This window comes from Sturnira hondurensis, unplaced genomic scaffold, assembly GCF_014824575.4.
Source record: "Sturnira hondurensis isolate 20B ecotype Veracruz unplaced genomic scaffold, ASM1482457v3 Scaffold0021795, whole genome shotgun sequence".
NCBI lineage: Eukaryota > Metazoa > Chordata > Mammalia > Chiroptera > Phyllostomidae > Sturnira > Sturnira hondurensis.
The window spans coordinates 3103860-3124105 of NW_028094426.1; the positions used below are offsets into that span (position 1 = coordinate 3103860).

Consider the following 20246-nt stretch of genomic DNA (forward strand, 5'->3'; position numbering starts at 1 on the left):
GTAGACCACTCTCGGGACTTTGGATTCTATTCTGAGAGAATGGAAACACCATTGCTTTGTTTTGAGAGGAATCATGTAACCTGACTTACATTTTAAGTGGATTTTTCTGTGTTGAGAATAGACTATAGGAGGCCAAGGGTGGAAGGGACAGTTGTTGAGAAGGCTCTGTGATCAACTGTTTGTTTGCATATTGTGACAGGTGCCTTTGGTAGAAATGAAAGCTTATCGACAAATGGCTCTGCTAAGTCCTGCTTTTGCATTTGGTTGGAGCAGGTGGAATATGCAGTGTGGTTCTAAAAATGTTGTATTTAAGGTATAGTATGCAAAAACCCATAACACTACTTTGTCCTTCAAAGGAAAAGGTACTCAAAAGATAAATGAATGTAGACCATGATGTCTCCTCTTGAAAAGGTGAAAAAAAATTCGCATTCAAAATAGAGTTTTAAAACTTTTAAAAAATTGTCAAAAACACAAAACTAAACAATGGAAAGTTCTGCTTGCATTGTCTATTATGGTACCAAATGCTCTTGATTTCAGACTAGAATAGTATGTCTTCCTAGTGCCTCAAGAATAATGGAAGCCTTTCACGTGAACGTATATCGATGATTCACAAACTCTGCTCTGAGAGTGTGAGGCCTCCGATTTAACTGTCGGGCCTGCTAAATTCTAAAAGCTGACCGACACATGTTTTAGTGTAAATTAGCCAGCATATTTATTTCTCTTGTTTACTGTGTTTCTCCCAGGAGAATGTAAGCTCCTTGAGGTATTGGTTAATAACTTGATCAATCATCATTACTGATGAATATTCTGGTTTTTTCTTTGTGCTGTTGTTACCGTTATCACATCCCCAGCAACTAGAATAGTATCTGGCACATAATAGCCACTCAATAAATATTTGTTGAATGAATTAATACATTTTGATGAGTTCTATAAACACCAATATTTAGGGGACTGAGTTGAGCCCTTCATAGGATACTATCCTGCCAAAATAACGAATAGAAGAGGCTTTCTCTGATTTTCTTTCTTTAGGTGAGCGAACACCTTACTTATGAAGAGAAACCTATTCCAGACCCTAACTGGGCCCTTTTAATGTTTAATGGTGATAGAGCACAAAGGCTCAAGATTGACGAATACAGTGAGGCATTCTCTGAAGCTGTTAAAGAAGAAACTGAGTTTCATTCCACTGTCTATCACATGGTTAAAGATTTTGCTTCTGAAGGAGCGATGGAGAAAATTAGGAGCTCCACCTGCCAGTTTATTGACTCTGTGTGCCATATGCTACTCTCGATTAGATTACTCAGCTATTCTTAGTCTCTGCGGATACATTTTATTCAGTATAAAGAATCAAGCAACTTGGAGAAAAATCAGGTATTTCCTCAATAAAATGTAGCAAGTGAATATATTTCAAACAGGCTGCTAAAATGATCTAATCAGCAATAACACTCAAGTTTTTTTTAACTGTGGGTTTTTTCCCCTATGAATACCAGCCCACTGAGAGTTAGCTTTCACTGTATGAATATTTAATGATTCTTTATTTCAATAAATTTTAACAATAAATTTTAACAAATAATATATAATATCTTTTCCTCAAAAAGCTCATTAAAAGTACATGGGGAGGTAGTCACACACAAAAAAGGGGAATTTAAAAATCTTATGGTCATTCTGAAAACCTCTAGTTCCAGGCTCTACTCTCCTAGCTAAAAGTTACTAATTTACAAAATTCAGAGACTGAAACTTTAAAAAATCGAGATACACACGTTAGGAGGTTCTACAGTCACACTGGCGGTGGACCATTGTGTCGGAGTTGGGTAAATGGCCACAAGATATGTTCTAGAGACATCCAGGAGTCCCCATCCTGGGTGGGAGCAGCATCCACGGACTTCTGGAAAAATCTGCCTGTGAGGAAGCTTATCAAAGCTGCAAACAACACAATTAACACCACAGAGAGCCAGAGTGCCCTATTAGCCTTTCTGATGGAAGTCTTGAGGCTTGTTGCCCAGGAAGCCATCGTGCCATAACTGTAAGGGAAACAAATGCAGAATTTGGTCATCACGGCAGTCTGTTATTAGAAACACTCCTTCCGTCAGCCATACCCGTCAAGTCATCGACCTGCCATGTGTACCCCCAACACTGCTCTGTAGTGAACTGCATAATGTAATCTGTTTGGCTTTGGCTGCGACCTGCCTCACCGCCTTGTAATCGTTAGAATTAAAGAAATAACATGTTATGGTGAGAATCTGAAAACTATGGGATTTAGGCATGATGTAACTCCTAACAAGTACCTACACACAAGTATCTCATTCTCTCAATCAGGTAGGATGGGTCCCTACAGTCTAAACAAATATTTATTGAGTAGAATATATGTGTATATTTGAACATGTCACTTATTTCTTACCATACCTTAGATTTTTTTAGTGAACTGAAATTTAAACTCTAGTTATTTTAGAAACGTCCACCAAAAAACTTTTTACAGTATCATTTAAGTTTTCGAAAATCATTAACTCTGGACTAAACACTGTACTAAGCTTTACACATACTGATCCATTTAATTGTGACAACAAGACAATAGCTTAGGTACCAGTCTCACCCCTGTTTGATAGATGAAGAAACCGGTGCTGAAAGATGGATGAACGTGCCCAGTCTCACAGCCAGTGAGGGAGCTGGAGCTGAGCCGGGGCCATCTGGCTGCAGGGCCAGGTTCCAGCACTGAATGCTCCTGCCTGTTGTAGCTCATAGGTTCAGGGGTAACCCCTGGAGACCATATGAACTTCGTGATTCATCTTACATTGAACAACTTGGCAGGCCTTTCGGTAAAGTGATTTAATCAAGAGGAATAAATACTGTTAACCCTGCCTTACCCTTCCCGATTCCACTAAAATGATATAATTTGGCAGCTAGACGACTTACATTGAAGAGACATCCCATTTTGATGGATTATTTCTCTTTTCAGAAAAACTTAGCTTTCTTGTCCTTTCTTCTATTTCTTCTCCAGGTGGTTCTGAGTCATCTTTAGTTCTGTAAATAAGTATTTTTTTAAATACTGAAAACTAAAGATAAAATGCTATAAAGTGTTGCTAAATTTTACTGCATTAATAAACATGCTCACAAATATTTGTTTTGCTTTAGAATGATTTGATAAATATCTATTTCTAAACATCAAATCACCAAATTTATGTGTTTAATCATTTTGTTTTCATTAAGTAGAATTCTACCACACGGGCTTCAATAACCTATCTTAGTTGATTTTACTTTGTAGGTTTTTTGATCAATGCTGCATTGGAGTAACTTAAAAGTGTTATTTCTCCTCTTTTTCCAGAAATAATTGACTTTAAAACTGCTTGTGGAAATATTCTCAGTGTAAAGCTAGTTAAGATATGCTAGCAGTATTCAGTGATCTGGCAAATAGCAATTGAATTGATGTTATCTGAAATAAAATCATACTGTCTAGAGAAGGATTCCCTTACCTGAACAAAACTTTGTTGCATTACTGTGTTTGTGGATGAGTTCCTAGTTTGATTTGAGTTTTGATATCTCCAGCTCATAATGCCCTCACAATTGCCAAAGGGGAACTGTGTCTCAAAGACAGTGCTTTAGTCAAACAAACATAGCGAATGTATGTGGTAGACCGTATTTAGCTTTGAAAGGAAACGAGGCCCAGAAGCCAGGATCATCTGCATTCTTGTAAGATTCTCAAGGCTTCAGTCTTTTGTTTACAAAGACTTCCCAGTAAAAAATCATACCATAATAACAAAAAGCAAGTAATAGATTGTTTTATTTTGTAGGAAACTCTTGATTTTTTTTCCACCCCAGATCAGAGAATATCTATTATGGTAACTCTAAAAGAGTTTTCAGTATGTGCAATAGGATTATTTAAACACATGAGAAACACAAACTTTCAGGGGTGTCCAACCTTTTGGTGTCTCTGGGCCACACTGGAAGAAGAGTTGTCTGGGGCTACACATTAATGAAGCATTAATGAAAACTGATGAGCAAAAAAATGGTTTTAAGTAAATTCATGATTTTGTGCTGGGCCACATGGATAGCCACCCTGAGCTCATGCAGCGTGCAGGCTGTGGGCTGGACACCCCGGAGGCACTGTGTCGTGTACTCATCTTTGTACCGTGGGTTGAGTGCATGAGTGCAGTGTCTGTTACATAGCAGGTACTCAGTGAACATGTGTAACATGAACGTAAAATAATTTCGCTAAGCTCTCTACAGATGAGAAACTGAGACCAAGTAAGTTTCAAGGGATTTGTCCAATGTCTCTCAACAACTTAGAGGCATTTGTTCACGTCCCTGCTTTCTGCCCTTACCCTGTGCTTTAGAAGTATGTTTTATAACTTGCTAGCTATAGAGATAGTAATATAGAGTTTTATGTTTTCCCTGCTCTTTATATATGTAAAGGGAAAAAATATAGAATGCACATATATTACATATGTGCTTACATTATATATATTTTTTCATGTATTTTTTTTAAAAATGGACATTTTACTTCTGTGGCTCTTAATTCACCTTTCCCCCTACTGGCCAGCTGCCTAGATAGGAAAAAAATTATCTTCAGAAACCTGGCAAATTTCAGGGTTTTTTCTAACTTAAGACCCCAACCCTCGCAGTTCTGAGCACTATGAGAGTGAACGTGTTCGCAAATAGCATTTACATAGTGCCTTATGGTTTATACATCTTAAACAATGGCCTGTCCTTTTGATGGGGCAGCACTGATTTCATCTCCACAGAATTACAACGATCCCCTCTGTTCATGCCCCAGCTCACATCAGGTTAGCAAACACACCAGGCTTCACCTACTTTAGCTCACATTTTTCTTCTTCACCATCTGCCCAGGAATAGGTGCTGATAAATCGATGTAATGAGGGACGGTGTTCACTCTGCTTTGACCCCAAAATACGCCTATGTAAAGATGATTATATCCACTTGTCAAATCAAATGCATAGCCATTATTAATTTATTTCCCACTACCTAAATCAATACAAAAATTATATGTTCTAATTATTTTCCTTGTCACTCACGTAACACTTATAATAAAACAATTTCATGGTGTGCCAATTTTTATCATTGTTCTGCTTATATCAAATTCACACATTTACCTTAGCACAGTTCAAAATAGCAAAGTTCTAAAGAGCAACCATGTAATTACACTTACCAACTGCTTGACCTCCTACTGAATCGGTCATTGTTTTCCATCCCAGCCACCTTTAATGTTCCGATGTTAAAGAAATGACAAAATATGAATTTAGTGAAATAAGCTTATATTTTTGTTACATGAAAATGAATGTGCTTCTGACAGAACATTTAGGGCATGGCTTACCATTGCTGCATTTCCAATGTTCCTGGGTAAAGAAGCAATTGTCACTCTTCGAAGAGAAGATGGCTGTTTAAAGGGGGAAAATAGACATTTAGAAAACTCTTAATATTTTATCCTTGAATGCAACACTGATGAGTATCCTTGTACATACACATCCATGCACTTGAGTATTACTGAGGAAAACAGCAGACATTTTTAAAAGGATTCTGTTATGACCAAATTGCCTTCTAGAAATACCCATTGACATCGCACCATCCCAACATTTGGTAGGTATGATTTTTGCCAAATAAGGAGTAAAGCTTTCTTGTTTAGGTTGTCTTGTAGTAACACTCAATACTTTTTCTATGTTAAATAACCATATATCTATAGCTATGTGCTCTGAAAACCACCTGCTTATGATCTATGCCCATACACCATCATCCCTAAGTTAATTTCATAGATTAGTTGAGCATCAAGAATATCAAACTGTGGTCCATGAAACCTGGGTTCAAATCCTGTCTGTACCACTACATATATCGTAACCAATCACTTCTGTGCTTCTCTCTTTCCTCATGAGTGAACAAGAGATTCAGATGGAATGACATTAGAGTCACTTGCTCAAAAATACTATTACAAAATTCTGTGCAATCTTAATTTTTAAACTTCTTTGTAGCTAGGCATACAGCCTCTAGAAACTAAAAAAAACTTATTTTCAGTTTTATCTGCAAGTAAAGTAAAAAAAGACATGTTATCTGGGACTTCTAGGAAGTTATCTTTAAAAGGCAAGGGAATGCCTGTCTTGAAAATACCTGTCTCCATCCATGGAGAGCAGGATGACAGCTAGTGTGTGTGTGTGTGTGTGTGTGTGTGCACACGCGTGTGGGGGCTGCAGCGCATGGAAGGTAGTCAGTGGGTAGAGGGAAGGGGTTGAGCAAAAAGGGAAAAAGACTCATGGACATGGACAACAGTTGTGGTGATTGCTGGGGTGAGGGGAGTATAAGGGGACTAAAAGGTATTATAAAACTACAATAAAGATTAAATTTTAAAAAAATACTGCCTTTGGGCCCTGGCTGGTGTAGCTCAGTGGATTGAGCGCGGGCCTGCGAACCACATGATTGCGGTTCAATTCCCAGTCAGGGCACGTGCCTGGGTTGCAGGTCAGTTCCTGGTGGAGGACACACCAGAGGCAACCATACATTGATATTTCTCTCTCTCCTTCCTTTCCCCTCTAAAAATAAATAAATAAATAAAAATCTAAAAAAAAAAATGCTGTCTTTGGCTTTTTGTTTTCTTGGAATATGACTCAGGGAAATGACCAGGACTTTGTGCCTGAAACGGAAGCAGCTAGAGAGGAGGAGACTGGGCCCAGTGGAATTTGTGAAGCTGCGTTACCAGCTGCACATTTCCAACTCCCATTTTAGGCGAGAGGGACTATTATTTACAGCTTCTTCTCACTGCCAGGCAAACTTAATCGATATACTAATATAGCAGGAAATATAAAAGCATACATATAAACAAATGTACAAATAATATATATATATGCACACATCTGAACACATATATGTGAATTAAAGTTATTTTATGACTTACATTTAAAGCTATGTTGCTTCAAATATTTTTAAATATCTCACATATAATATTTGGTAGAGATTTTTAAAGTGAATCAGTAAGTGAATTATTAATTACCTTGGAGTTTAGAGAAGCTGAGCGTTTTTTAACTTGGCAGTCATCTGAGGGGAAAACATTTGCACATTTTAGAAATTACATTTAAGGGGGTGGACTGGGATGGGAGTAAAAGAAAACTGTACTTGAACAACAAATAAATAAATAAACATTTGTAATTTCTGTTAATGCAAAGGAAATATTTATTAAGACTCAAGTTATAAATACGCAGTTATTTATTTGGTGATTCATAATAATTATCATCTTAACCAATGGAAATAATCCTCTATGTTACTGCATATGACAAGGATGCTGACCCAGCACATAGTAGGCACTAAATGAATATCCACTGAATAAATGAATCCAAATTACACACAGAAGATAATTAAATATGATTACTTTCCTAGGAGAGGGAACATGTCATTAAGAGTTTTCAGAAGTTCATACCGCTATTTAAAATATACTATTATAAGGTATATATAAACTTTGTGTTAAGACATTTTCCATGGCCTTATAAGTGCCCATATTTTCCAATTCATCAGTCAGCTCTACTGGTCATCCAGGGTTATTCCTTCCATGAGGAATATCGAACCACTGTTGATGAGAATGGCTCTTTAAAGCTCTTCTGCTGTGCTGTACGTGTGGAGGAAGAGCCAACTGGAACATACTCTATGTTGGGTCAACTCAATGGGTGAGATTAAATGTATGCTCTGAGCTTAGCGATTTAAATTAACGATGAATTTTTGATGTCATTATCAAGGAATCCTTGTCTCCCAATCTGTTGTCTAACTGACATCCTACTCTTGGCTATATAGATGACAGGAATGAGTTATTCTTTTACTATAACATTAACCAAAGGGTCTTATATTAAAGACATTATAAAAATTATTAAGAGAGAGAATGAAAGAGACAAATGTTAGAAAAACATAACTAGTACTATGGTCTTAAACTTCTGTTACCTTCATCTTCCAGAGGGTTAAAAGACCTTTCATTTTGCAAAAGAACCTGTTTCAGTTCTTCCAGTTCAGCATGTTCTTTGGCATACATTCTCTTCAGGTTTTCGACATGCTGAATCATCACTTCAACTGCTTTACTAACCCGGCTTTCCTAGTAGAGAAAAGAAACACAAATTTATATTGAAAACATTATTCTTGATACCTAGTTAAAAGGTGGCAATTAGAAGCATATATTTATCTTCACTCCATCACTAAATCCCACTAAAATGATAAGAAAGGTATTTCTATTAAAAAAAAAAAAGACATGTCCACAAGGGCAAATAGAACAGAAGAAATAATAGCTATGACATTTTTAAAGCCTGGTAGATGGGCTAGTGGTGAGTGACGAAAACGTGATAAAGCTGAACCCTAAAATAAGCAGTAAGTAAAGCCTCGAAGCAACCTAGCCAAGCCCTAAAGGATCAGAATTTAGTGGTGCCCCTGGAACTAAGCTTCAAGGTACGTATGTGAACAGAAGAAATGGTTGAAAAATCTATGTAAAAAGTAATCAGATCCACAGATGCCCTCCCTTCTTCAAGCTGGCCAACCGACCACCCTCCACCACATTGGTGAAAAACTACAAAGGTTGAGTATCTAGAAAGAGTTCAACAAGAAGGTCTGTGGATTGGATAGTAACAGACAGCTAATGCTGGTTCATACTGAAATGAATAGACTGAAGCAAAAGTCTGTATACATATTGAATAATGAGACACCTGGCCTTATTCTCCCTTCCAGTTCCCAAACACTGGTAGCCAGGCTTATACCCTCCAGGCAGGCTGAGGAATTTTCTCTGGGGAATCTAACATACCAAGATGAAAGTTCCAAAACTCCTGACATAAAGAATATTTCAGTGAAATATCCTAGCTTGTGTGAAGCTGGGGGCCAACAAGAACCTTCCCCACTCTACATACACAGAGCTCCCAGTCAGCCATACAGTGCATCATTAGATGTTGGAAGGAAGCCTCTAGCTCAAAAGAATAAAATAAAAAACAGAAAAAAGCAAACCGGTGGAAACAAACCAAAAAAATGAAACCTTCAGGGAAACTATCAATGACTTCAGAGAGTTAAGAATTAGTATTCTGTCCATAAAATAAGAATAAGGTATTAGTTAAAAAAACATTCTGAGAACAACAGCAACAAAAAGAGTCTGGAAATTAAAAATATGAGAAAATTTTGACAGCGGAGATGGGGTGGACATGATGATGGTTTAAAGAAAAAGTGTGAAATGAATATTTAGAAGGGGGAGAGGGCGAATGATGGGAGGCCCTACAGAGCTGCATGAAGTTTGCGATGGTGAATTTCAAGAGAGCGAGTGAGCACGGAGTCATGGTGTTTTCCAGCTGGGCAAGTGTGAGCAGGCAGAGAAGTGGATTGAAAAAGGGTTGTAGATTTTCCAAATGAGGGGGGGGAAGAGAGAGGGAAAAGTGTTGGGTTCATGCAATGGGATGAGTATTGTGTTTGATCATAGAAATCAAGCTTGGTCAGGAAAGAAGAGAGGTCGACAGCAAGATGAGAATCAGGGAAAAGGTGGGAGGGAACAGAGAGAGATTGATAAAAGAAGTAAATATTCATCTTCACAGTGGGACACCCACAAATATTTAAAACTGATCATAATTCACTAAGTGACAGTATATACATGTTACTTAGAGATATGAATATAAATACAAAACCAACCGAGAGGGTTGAAAGTTACTTCTCTTGAACATGGAAAATGGGATAATAAGCTTTGTTCTTAACTTTAAAACTATGAGCATACATAAGTTTAAAATAAAAACACATAAAAATAAAGAATATTATTACATAGCAAGGGGATATAAAGACAATAGAATATTAAAATTGTGTAACAAATGATTGAACTACAACTATCACTACAATTGGCCCTGACCATTGTGACTCCATTGGCTGGGCGTTGTTCTGCAAAATGAAAGGTCACCAGTTTGATTCCCAGTAAATGCCTGGGTTTCGGGTTCCAAACCTGGCTGGGGCCCGTATGAGAAGCAGCCAAGTGATGTTTCTCTCTCACATCGATCTTTCTCTCCCTCTCCTTCTCCCTCCCTTCCCCTCTCTCTAAAAAATAAATAAATAAAATCTTAAAAGAATAAAACTGTCACTACTATTCTCTTTATGAAAATATATTTTAATGAGTTCATTTAGATATATATTAAAAACATTTAAGTCTTCTCACATTTGCCCACAAAGAAATTTTGAAATTCCACTTCTCTATGAATAAGTATGCAAAGATATATTCACAAGGATATCTATTGTAGCATTGTTTATAATGGCAAAATATCAAGAACATTCTGGAATGATCAAATATAGGAAATTAGTTAAATAATTTATGATCTATTCAACCAATACAATAAAATAATGACAAGTGTTGGAATTTATATCACATAGAGATCTATCTATTACCATATGTTGAAGTGGATTATAATAGTAGATTATAAAAGTAGATTATAATATTGTATAAAGGGAATGTCTAGAAAAATATTTTAAAATTTTCTTAATGACTGTCACTGGATAATACTGTTATAAGAGATTTTCCTTTGCATTTGCATTCACATATTCCATTTTCCATTTTCCTGTATTAAACATATATGTCTTGTATAAAAAAGATGTGTTTCCTAAATCTTAATCCTAGAAATATAATTTATAATCTCAGGAAAAATAATTCTTTTAGTAATTTCATCATAACTAGAGAAGTAGACACAGGTTACCTGGTTAATGGCTCCCAGCATCTCGGCCCGACTGGCCACCCGTGCTGTGCACTGGCTAAGGAACGTTATACTCTTCTCCAGCTTCTTGATGATTTCCTGGGCCTGGTTGTCATCTTCACAAAGAGCTGTTAAAGACTGCATGGGAAGCAATGTATTAAAAAGTATCCAACCCCCAAATCCGGGCAAGTGATGCTGACCCTATGTTGGAAGTGCAGGTGACAGTCAAATCTCAATTTTCTTGGTGGAGAATGAAAAGCAGCAGCTAAGACCAATCATGAATGATATTGAAATATTAATATCTTTAATATTAAGTAGACCTATGCAGGGGTTCACAATGTCCTTATATCTATTATTGATTCCTTCCTTCTTACTCCCTAAATTTGCCATTCCCTGTGTATTTATATTTTTCTTCTACAACAGAATGGGATTAATTGGTAATGGTAAAGAAATTATGCTTATAAATGAGTTGACTATATTATAGGAGGGGCACAGCTTGAACTTTTAGGAAAAGTAATGAAAACATACTGAAATTTGATACGGCTCTGACCACTACACTTGTTCTTGCATTGATGACAAAGTACGACTGGACTGGCTACGTGGGTGTGCATTCATTGCCTTATGAACATTTCTCTCCCTGAATTAGCTCTCCTACTGTTTCAACCCAGCTCTGTATTTTTGGTGACTTCACAAATGGAAGCAGAGTGGTGGTTACACTGCTGTGTCCCTACCTCTCAGGGGGCTTGCCTGCCATCTGACAAGACCTCTTCTCTTTTTTCAGTTAATTAAATGGAAATAGACTTTGATTCTCTTCTTTGAGGCTTAAAATGGATATTATCTCCTATTGCTCAGTTTTCTCCCTGATTACTTTCCTGCCTGAAATCTACTTAAAAATCCAGAGAGAATGCAGAGAACTCAGACAACTACTTTAAAAGCCATTTATTATTTTATTACTTATACTTTCCTATGAGTGAATATTTTTTACTTTAGCCTAATCCTGAACTCTTTCCTTCTATTAATTCACATTGGGGTGAGCCAGACCTTGATCCCTGGTGTTAGTTTCAATCATATAAATAAACTCATATGCAATTTTGAAAATATTATTAACAACAGGGCCAAATGTATAGTTCCCAAATGTGATTCTTACCTCCAAAAGCTTTAAACAGTTAGTGATCTCTTTCTTCAAATTTTCTTCTGCCAAGTCACGGGTTCTTTCTTCAAGTTTCACTCTTTTCTCCAAGGTGAACCAGTCACATTTAAATCCCAAAGATAATCTGAGAAATTCAGCCTGTTGTCAAATTAACAGGAATGTGAAGGGTGAAAATTGGAATGGCGAAACATTGGGCTGGCCAAAAAGTGCATTTGGTTTTTTCCCATAAGATGGCTCTAGTAGCATTTGGTTGTCTTTAAGGTCATTTGAAACAATTTTGTTAGATTGTATTGTGACGGCTGTCATATCAGTGCATTTAAAAAAGCATCAAAATTGGTGAATTTTTGTATAGCCATTTTAATATTGAAGATGGAAGAAGATGTGCAATATTTTTGGTATATTATGTTTTGTTATTTCAAGAATATATGTAAAAATGTAACTGAAAAATAAAACATTGTGCAGTGTATGCAGAAGGTGCTGTAACCAAAAATATCCAAATCAATAATGTTATTGGTAAAAAGAAAAATTGTCTTTTATTTTACAGAAAGAACTAAAGAAACTTTTTGGCCAGCTCGCTATCCTGGTTTAATACTGAGTTACACTGAGGCATTTCTCTCTCTCGGCGACACAAAGTTGCGTGCACAGACTTCACCTGAACTTCGTCATTGCCAGGCCAGACAGACACCAAATGCATGACAGCTGTGCAAAATCATGAAGTGGCTGTAGGCAAGCAAGTCTGAAACACTTTTTAAAACTAAAAAGTGGAGGGGAGTTGAGGGGAGTAAACTAAAAAAATATTTACTTTACACTCACCTCTACCTCCTTCTCATTAGCAGAAGTGCTGTAGGATAAGACAAAGAACTTACTTAAACATAATTCAACAGAAAGACCAAAACATGTTAGATGCTACGTGAAGAAGAGCTTACTTGTCACTTTGTTTAAAGTTAACCGATTTCACAGTGGTTACAGGAAGAGAGGAAACAGCAGTGTCTGTGAAAAGACAACAAAATATTATTTGGTTAAAAAGGCTTAACAGCAACAGGTAAAAAAGCACATTCAGGCAAATGTTCTCTCCTCTCTCCACTAAACAAAGGTGCTTCATTGAAATGTGTCTGAGATGATAGCCAGGTAATCATGCATTTGCTGAAATACAAGATAATATTATGCTATGCTATTGGGATCACAGTGATCTTAAAGTCACTAGTCCAGACTTCACCATGTGAATAGTCTTTGAAACCTGAAGAGGTCTGAGTTAAGGGACAGTCCGATTCTCTTTGCGTTTGAACGTTTGTTTGACTTGATTCTGTGGCTAAATGCATACCTTCCTCTGGTACCTGGTCCTCCTTTATAGCAACGTTATAATAGCAGCAGCAGCATGAGTGATCGTGATTGTAGTAGTAATAGTAGTAATAATACTGGTGAAACTAACAGCAACATTGCACACTGTCTCAACCATTCAGTCACAGGTTTACTACATGACAATCCCACAAGAAGGTTCTTTACATATGCTAATGACACTCTCAATGGCAACTTTGCAAAGAGGAAAAGTCACAACTTCATCAAATCATCTAAAATAAGGATTTTTTTTTACAGTAGCTAACTTTTATGGGAACTTCTCTGCCAGGTACTTTTCTAAGTGCTTCATACATGATTTATTCAATTCTCTCAGCTAACCTTCTGTGATAGATCCTGCCATCTACGTTCCACAGGCAAGAAAGCAATCATGGTTTACCTATCACACGAGATATTTGGGAGAACTAAAAAAAACTATGTACATAAAAAATTTAGCCAAGTATTTAGTATATAGTATATTCTCAATAAAGGGTAATTTTTTTACTCATCTTTTCCATTTTGCAGATGAGGAAATAGAGAGTCAAGTTAAATAATTTTCCAGAGTCACAGCCACCCAGTATAGAGTCTGTGTGACTCCACAGCCTGAGTTCTGCCCACCAGCTCCTCCTCATTATTAGCACTTATTCTTTAACTACTGGTGTGTTTACTTTTAGGTGCAATAACGAAAGAGATCTCAAAGGACAGCTGAGCACTCACTACCAACATTGTTGTGGTTCTTAGTTCACAACAGGGCAGTGGTGCTCTGGGACAGTCAATGGCAACATACGTGTGGCTTTTTGAAAAAGACAGAAATGGAATCGAACATCACTTTGATTGGCTACATTTACCTAGCGATGCAGAACTTGTAGATGCCATGTCTTTACTCAGAAAGATCTCACCCATAAAAATACCAGCAGGGAATGAAAGTTCACATGGGGACTGGGAGAGAACATTCCTTACCTCCTGCAACACATTCTTTTCTGTGATCGTCTATTGTTTTGGGTTCCTTTTTGGCTTCCTAAAATCATAAAGAGATTATTGTTGTACAGAGAGTGGATATCCTTTATAACCAATTATTTCCCAACTTCCTGCTCTCCCCTAACTCTACCTGGTGAAAAACACTCTACAGTATTCCAAGAAATGTACTAAGGGTTAAAGAAGAAAACGGGACTAGCTCCAGTGGTGTTTCCAACCTAGCTGCAGCAAAAAGGACAGAAATACATGAAAAACTGCAAACGTGGTACCAATGACCACAGAGCAAAATAGGAATAATTGCCAAATGAATGGAATCTAGACAAGTAAGCGCTCTGCAGAGGAAAGAGAAAGAGACACCATGGCCTGAGCAGCATAAAAAGTCTCTGCAGACAAGGGACATGCTGAAGCTTGACGGAGAGGTAGGATAGGGTGGATGGAGAGGTAAAGTGGGGGTGATCCAGGACTACGTGTGCAACAGGTTTTGGGAGAAACTGTGGCAAAAACAGCTGCTAATATTGTGCTGTTGGGCTTTGACTCCACGTGAATATATGTTAAGGTCACTGATCAACTTTTTGACAAAGGTACCTATGCAACAAGAATCTCCATAATAAGAGGGTTGTACTCTGCTGCCTGGACAAGCTGATGGGAAAGCTGTCGGTGTGCAAGTCTAAGACACATCGTCTTGGTAGAGCCATTATCCCCTCTTTCTTGAAGATGTTTCTTCCCTTGGTTCTGCTCTCCCCAGGCCTCCCCACCATGACAATACCTCCTTCTCAGTCTGCTCTGCATTGCCTTTTCATATCAGAAAATGAAATCACCAAGAGCTCGTTATCCTCAGTGCTCTCTTCCTGACTGCCAAATTCTTGGGAAATCTCATCCACATACTTGGTTCTTGGCTGATAACTCACCAAGTGTGTAGCTACTCCTAAAAATCCCACCAGTGAGTTTAAGAAAATGGGTAGATAGCCACATACAAAATTTCCCAGACTGCTGGTGTCTCACATCAGCCTGATCACACCAATGTATCTCCAACTGATCTTACTTTACATCGCAAATCCTACTCTTCTGCCTCCCAGCCTCCTCTCAGGTACCTCTTCCATGACACCTCTTCTGGCCTCTCCCTGAAGCCTTTTTCTGTCATATCACTAATCACAGAAGCAACTGTATATTTCTTCCCCTAATTAGAACATATCTTTAATCAATCTTATTTATTAATGCTTTCACTTATTTGAAAGCCCTTGCTTGTTTTTGGTAGATCTTTGATGAATAAATGAATGAATTAATGACTCTACTGTGTGACCTTGGATGTCACAAGGATGCTTTGGCCTCAACTTTTTAATAAAATATTGGTGTAAATAAATGATTTTGGCCTCATAATATTTTGAAAGGATAAAATGAGGGTAGTGCTTTTAAGAGTATTTTGCCAACTTAAAGGCACAGTTCCACCATTGTAATATATTATCTCTTTTATTGTTAACATGTATATTTCCTTACCAGATTTAATATGGGTTTGTCCTCATTCACAGAGCCTTGGAGTGTAGTATTCTCATGAGCTGGACTCGTGTCTATGAGAAAACAAAACACACTAAAGAGTTGGGAGCTGTTTTGAGTAAAAGAAGAAGAAAGAGTGAGGGTAGCAATATGGGCAGACTAGTAAGTAGCACAAGTCTTAACATGTGAGATACAAATTCATACTACAAAACCTTAAATGTTCCATGATTCAGAATCAAGACTAGAGGAGCTAAGATTCCCAGGGAAGTGGGCCATATAAGCTTTCCCAGTGGAAATAAACATCTGTATAAATGGCCTTCAAGTAGTCAGGTTATTAATATCTTTTTAAAGGCTGTAGCTGCTTTTTTAAAATCAAACACATTACTAGTTTAATTATAGAAACTGGGTGAAGGAAGGATGAATAATTAGTAGCTTAGTAGATTTTTTTATAGCCTGACAAACAGGTTTTTTAAAATTGCTTACATAAAGCTGGTAATAAAAGATATCCTTCTAAAATATATATCTTTCTAAGTAAAATGCCATCAAACTAAGAAGCAATGGTGCACTTTTAAGTTATGCCACTCTTTTTTGTGAATTTCCTTTACTTTTTGTGTACTGTATTTGCATTGTACTATACTTGATAATGATTTTCCTCTTCACATGATCCAGTGCAGGCACAAAAGTTAGCAGCTATGGGTAGGTTTTTTTCTCTCTCATATTAAGAAAAACAAGATTTGAAGAATATATTATGTTTTCTAAATGTTTATGGAAATAAGAAAATGGTAATTACTTTCTTCAGACATATATATTTTTTTCCTTATGAATATATTATTTTCATTTTTCTTTAAGTTTTAAGACTGATAATAGATTCAGATGGCCCATGAGTTTAAAAATGTAAAATGTTTCACAGTGAAAATTTCCCCTCTCATCCAGGCCATGCAGAAACCCACTTCCCTTCTCCATAGACAATGTTATGTAATCTAGCTTTCCAGAGATATTTTATGCATACGCAAAAACGTTTTCCTGTCTTTTTTTTTTTTTACCAATTTTCACTTACAATACATAATATTTTGTACTTTGGTGTTGTCTTCAAAAATCAATAGTTCTTTGATATCCTTCCAAGAAAAAAAGATTCTTTATATATGTTTGATGTGATACACATAATGCATTTTATTACGTGGGTATGCCAAAATATATTAACTATTAAACTGACAGTTAACTTGTTTCCAATATTTTGTTACTAGACAATAATACAGTAAACAAATTAAACATATGCACATGGCATGTGTCTACTTAGATCTACAGAATAAATTCCCCCAAATCAAATTGTTTTTATCATGAGATATGTACATTGAACATTTTGGTAGATATTGGCAAATTCCCTTCATGTTATTTACAATCAGTGGTGTTTCACTAGGAATGGTTGAAAATAACTTTATTTTCAGAGTTAAGTGGTAGAAAGGATCTAACATGCCATCGAGTTAATTCTTTTGCCTCCTGAATGGACCATCACTAATTGGTCTATCTTCTAACCTAATAGATTCTAATTAGGATTCTGTAATGTCATAAACAGATGATTCCCCATCTGAACCACAGCGAGACACACTTGTGTCCAACCAATCTTTGCCATTAAGAAATTTTTAAGACCCGTTAAAATATATTGTAGTTTTTGCTATATGGACAGAATTGAAAAAAGATTGCTAACATTATCATATATAAAGGCAATAGGATTTTGCCTTGGACTTTTTTTCTCCACACTATGTCTCCATATTCTTTTATAAAAGCATACCACTGAAGATAGTTACTCTATTAGTTTATAGGTCTGCTTAGTGTTGTAGAGTAGAAATTGTACATGAACCCTAAAAGATCTTACCTTTGACTTTCATCATAGCAGAATCTGATCTTGTATTCTCCTCCTCATCACAGAGTGATTTACAGTCAAGGTCACCAGAAGCCATATTCAAAGTCTCTGATCCAGAATCTACCAACAGGAAGAAACTATAGCATAAGTACTATGCAGAAGTATTTGCCTATGTTTTTTTTTCATTTGCACACCTGTCATCAGGTCACAGAACACCAAGCTCATAGTTATAATACTACCACTCTATTTGTATATATTTTCCAAGTTTACTCACCACTTTTAGTTACAGTACTCTCAGTAGATGAAGTGTGTACAGGAGATGAGAGTGTGGAATGTTCCCTGCCAAAAGAGTAGAGGAAGTATTTGGGGGTATCCAGAGAAATCTCTTAAAAGTAACTGAATATGCATACAAATGCACACAGATACAACAGACAGGCAAACCTGGACTGTGGCAGGCTCTCAGAATGCAAGTGTTCGATACCATTCTCCTTAAGGAAAGAAAAGGGAGAAATAAGTTGAACAATTTGACATTTTCCTTTCCAGAAAGGTGGTTTTAAGCAAACATTTTCATATAATTTTAAATGAGTCCATATTTACTTTGCCCTTTTGGAGAGGATATGGGGATGGATGGTACAGGGCAGATTGATATACGTACTTCCTCAAAGCTGTACTTGCAAAAAAAATCCAATTTAATTTACAAGTCTAATATTTAAAGAAAACCTGGTAAATTCTTGTGCAAAACAAATTCTAAACTTAAAGGGCAGATAACCTCTCTGAGGCTGTTTCCTCATCTGTTGAAGGAAGTGAAAGGCACTGATAAAAGGTCAGCTATGGGAGTGGACGGCTAAGTAACAGAACCCGTTACTTAGAGCTGTAGGGGTTGAATGAGAGGGGGCCGGTAAGCACAAGCTAGCACAAAGGGGATCTTAAAAAACTGTTTGTTTCCTTACACACCTGACCCATGGACATGAACAAAGGGGGGGGGGATTGCCTGAGGGAATCAGGGTGCAGGGTGGAGGGGGCCAGGGGGTAAAAATCAGGACAACTGTAATAGCATAACTCATAAAATATAACTTTGAGAGCAAAATAAATAAATAAATAAACTTAAAGGGCAGATAGAGTTTAGTTCATGAAGTTAAGTCAAGCTTGCTTTAAAGAGAACTTTTATGTGGGCATAAAACATTTCTGTTTATGGAAATATTACTCAACCTGAAACTTTTGACCTGGTAATTTTTCAATGACCTTCGATTTGCTAGATAAATCATACATTTTGAAACTGATCAAATTCTGAAAAAGATCTGAGGGAGTGCATCTAAGTCAGTACCTACTACTTGGTGCTCAAAACAGCTTCATATGCCCCAGGCCTCTCGGCCAAGTGTTTGAAAATCAGGAGTTCTTAATTTGAGGGAAACTCTGGCACATTAGGGTTGATTAGCTCACTTATTCTATTCCAAAAAACAGAGAGGGAACATAGGTTTCTCGTTAATAATAAGATTTTCTAATAAGCATATTTTCATGATTACTTCATCTATTTAAGAAAATAAATTAAAATTTAATAAATTAAAACTGATATTATTGGGACATATCAAAAAGGTACAAAGACAGTGCAAAAATGGAGATATTTTAGTCTTCCATAATCAAACATAAAACTTAATAACTGCCACAACCAAACAGATTCAGTGGCGAGATGCCGTGTATCATAACACAGTATTTAGAATCTTTTCAAGACAATACTGATGATAGCCACAGAAGAATAAAGACTTAGCAAGCATTTGCTGAATACATAATTACCCGATACAACAACAGCAGCTTATATATGTTCAGCACATTAAAATCTACAAAAGCCCTTTTAGGTGTCATCTCATTTAATTTCCCAACAACTCTATGTAGTGGGTCTTAACAAGAGAAGATTTATTTATTTCAGGTAAGGAAAGTAAAGGCAATGAACGAAGTAATTTCCCAGGAATAACCAGAGTGGTGACAACAGCCTATAAACTTGGATCTTACCAAATGTGGTGTCCCCTCCTCTGTAAACAGAACTGTCTTGGGTTGCCCTAACCTGGATGATTGAAATGCAAACTTTTTAAATGGACGTTTAATAAAATCCACAAACTAGGCAAAGCAAGATTTTGTAGTTAATCCTCCTACCTATCAATGTTGGGCAATCATTCCTTTATTTTATTTCATCTCTGCTTTAAATATCTTTGGGCCAGATTAACAATGCGACTAAAGACCCTCATGATGTCCGTTTAATTTAATTCAACAACTGTCATCAAAGGCCCACTTGGTGCTGGGAACAGTGACAAAGGCTGGAGCCACAGAAAACACAGTCTTTGTCCCAGGGGAGCCTGGAGGCCAGTCAGGTAGACAAATGAAGAAAAAATTCATAAATTATAGGCAGCATTCCCCAGAGGAAAGTTAATATGCACAGAACAGAACAGAGTGGGGTAATATTAGAATTAAATTTTGAAATGAAATCGTACCTTATACCCTACAGGTAGTGAAATATTGATGGCCCTATTCTTAAAATATTTTAATAAGTTGCATTGGTAATTATTATATGCTTATTTAACTATATTCCATATATATAAGAGAGCTATAAAAATAAAAATAAAATATCCTTTAGTTTCATTGACTATCACGCTCCATAAAAGTTGACAAAGATTGATTCCTTAATAATAAAAAAGACTCTTTAAATACACCATATTATATAAAAATTTGTTGTTGTGTGAGGCTTAAAGTAACACTTATATTGTGCTATAATTAA

The 20246-nt window shown here is 36.6% G+C and overlaps 2 protein-coding genes across 6 annotated transcripts in view; one reads left to right on the forward strand and one right to left on the reverse strand.

The window, feature by feature from the left end:
- Positions 1-1349, forward strand: part of DNAI7 (dynein axonemal intermediate chain 7) — a 55105-nt gene extending 53756 nt beyond the window's left edge. For both annotated transcript variants that reach the window (XM_037033797.1, XM_037033798.1), the window contains 2 exons: positions 200-313; positions 1030-1349. In XM_037033797.1, coding sequence (XP_036889692.1) covers positions 200-313; positions 1030-1311 — 396 coding nt within the window. In that variant the 3' untranslated portion in view covers positions 1312-1349. The remainder of the gene's footprint in view (positions 1-199; positions 314-1029) is intronic.
- Positions 1350-1447: 98 nt separating this feature from the next.
- IRAG2 (inositol 1,4,5-triphosphate receptor associated 2) overlaps positions 1448-20246 on the reverse strand; it is a 40744-nt gene continuing 21945 nt past the window's right edge. For all 4 annotated transcript variants that reach the window (XM_037033800.1, XM_037033799.1, XM_037033801.1 and 1 more), the window contains 16 exons: positions 17921-17967; positions 17754-17818; positions 17492-17599; positions 15622-15692; positions 14113-14170; positions 12747-12810; positions 12634-12661; positions 11818-11958; positions 10674-10808; positions 7921-8068; positions 6986-7029; positions 5324-5386; positions 5159-5208; positions 4804-4905; positions 2908-3015; positions 1448-2018 (listed from right to left, as the gene is read on the reverse strand). In XM_037033800.1, coding sequence (XP_036889695.1) covers positions 1775-2018; positions 2908-3015; positions 4804-4905; positions 5159-5208; positions 5324-5386; positions 6986-7029; positions 7921-8068; positions 10674-10808; positions 11818-11958; positions 12634-12661; positions 12747-12810; positions 14113-14170; positions 15622-15692; positions 17492-17599; positions 17754-17818; positions 17921-17967 — 1476 coding nt within the window. In that variant the 3' untranslated portion in view covers positions 1448-1774. The remainder of the gene's footprint in view (positions 2019-2907; positions 3016-4803; positions 4906-5158; positions 5209-5323; positions 5387-6985; positions 7030-7920; positions 8069-10673; positions 10809-11817; positions 11959-12633; positions 12662-12746; positions 12811-14112; positions 14171-15621; positions 15693-17491; positions 17600-17753; positions 17819-17920; positions 17968-20246) is intronic.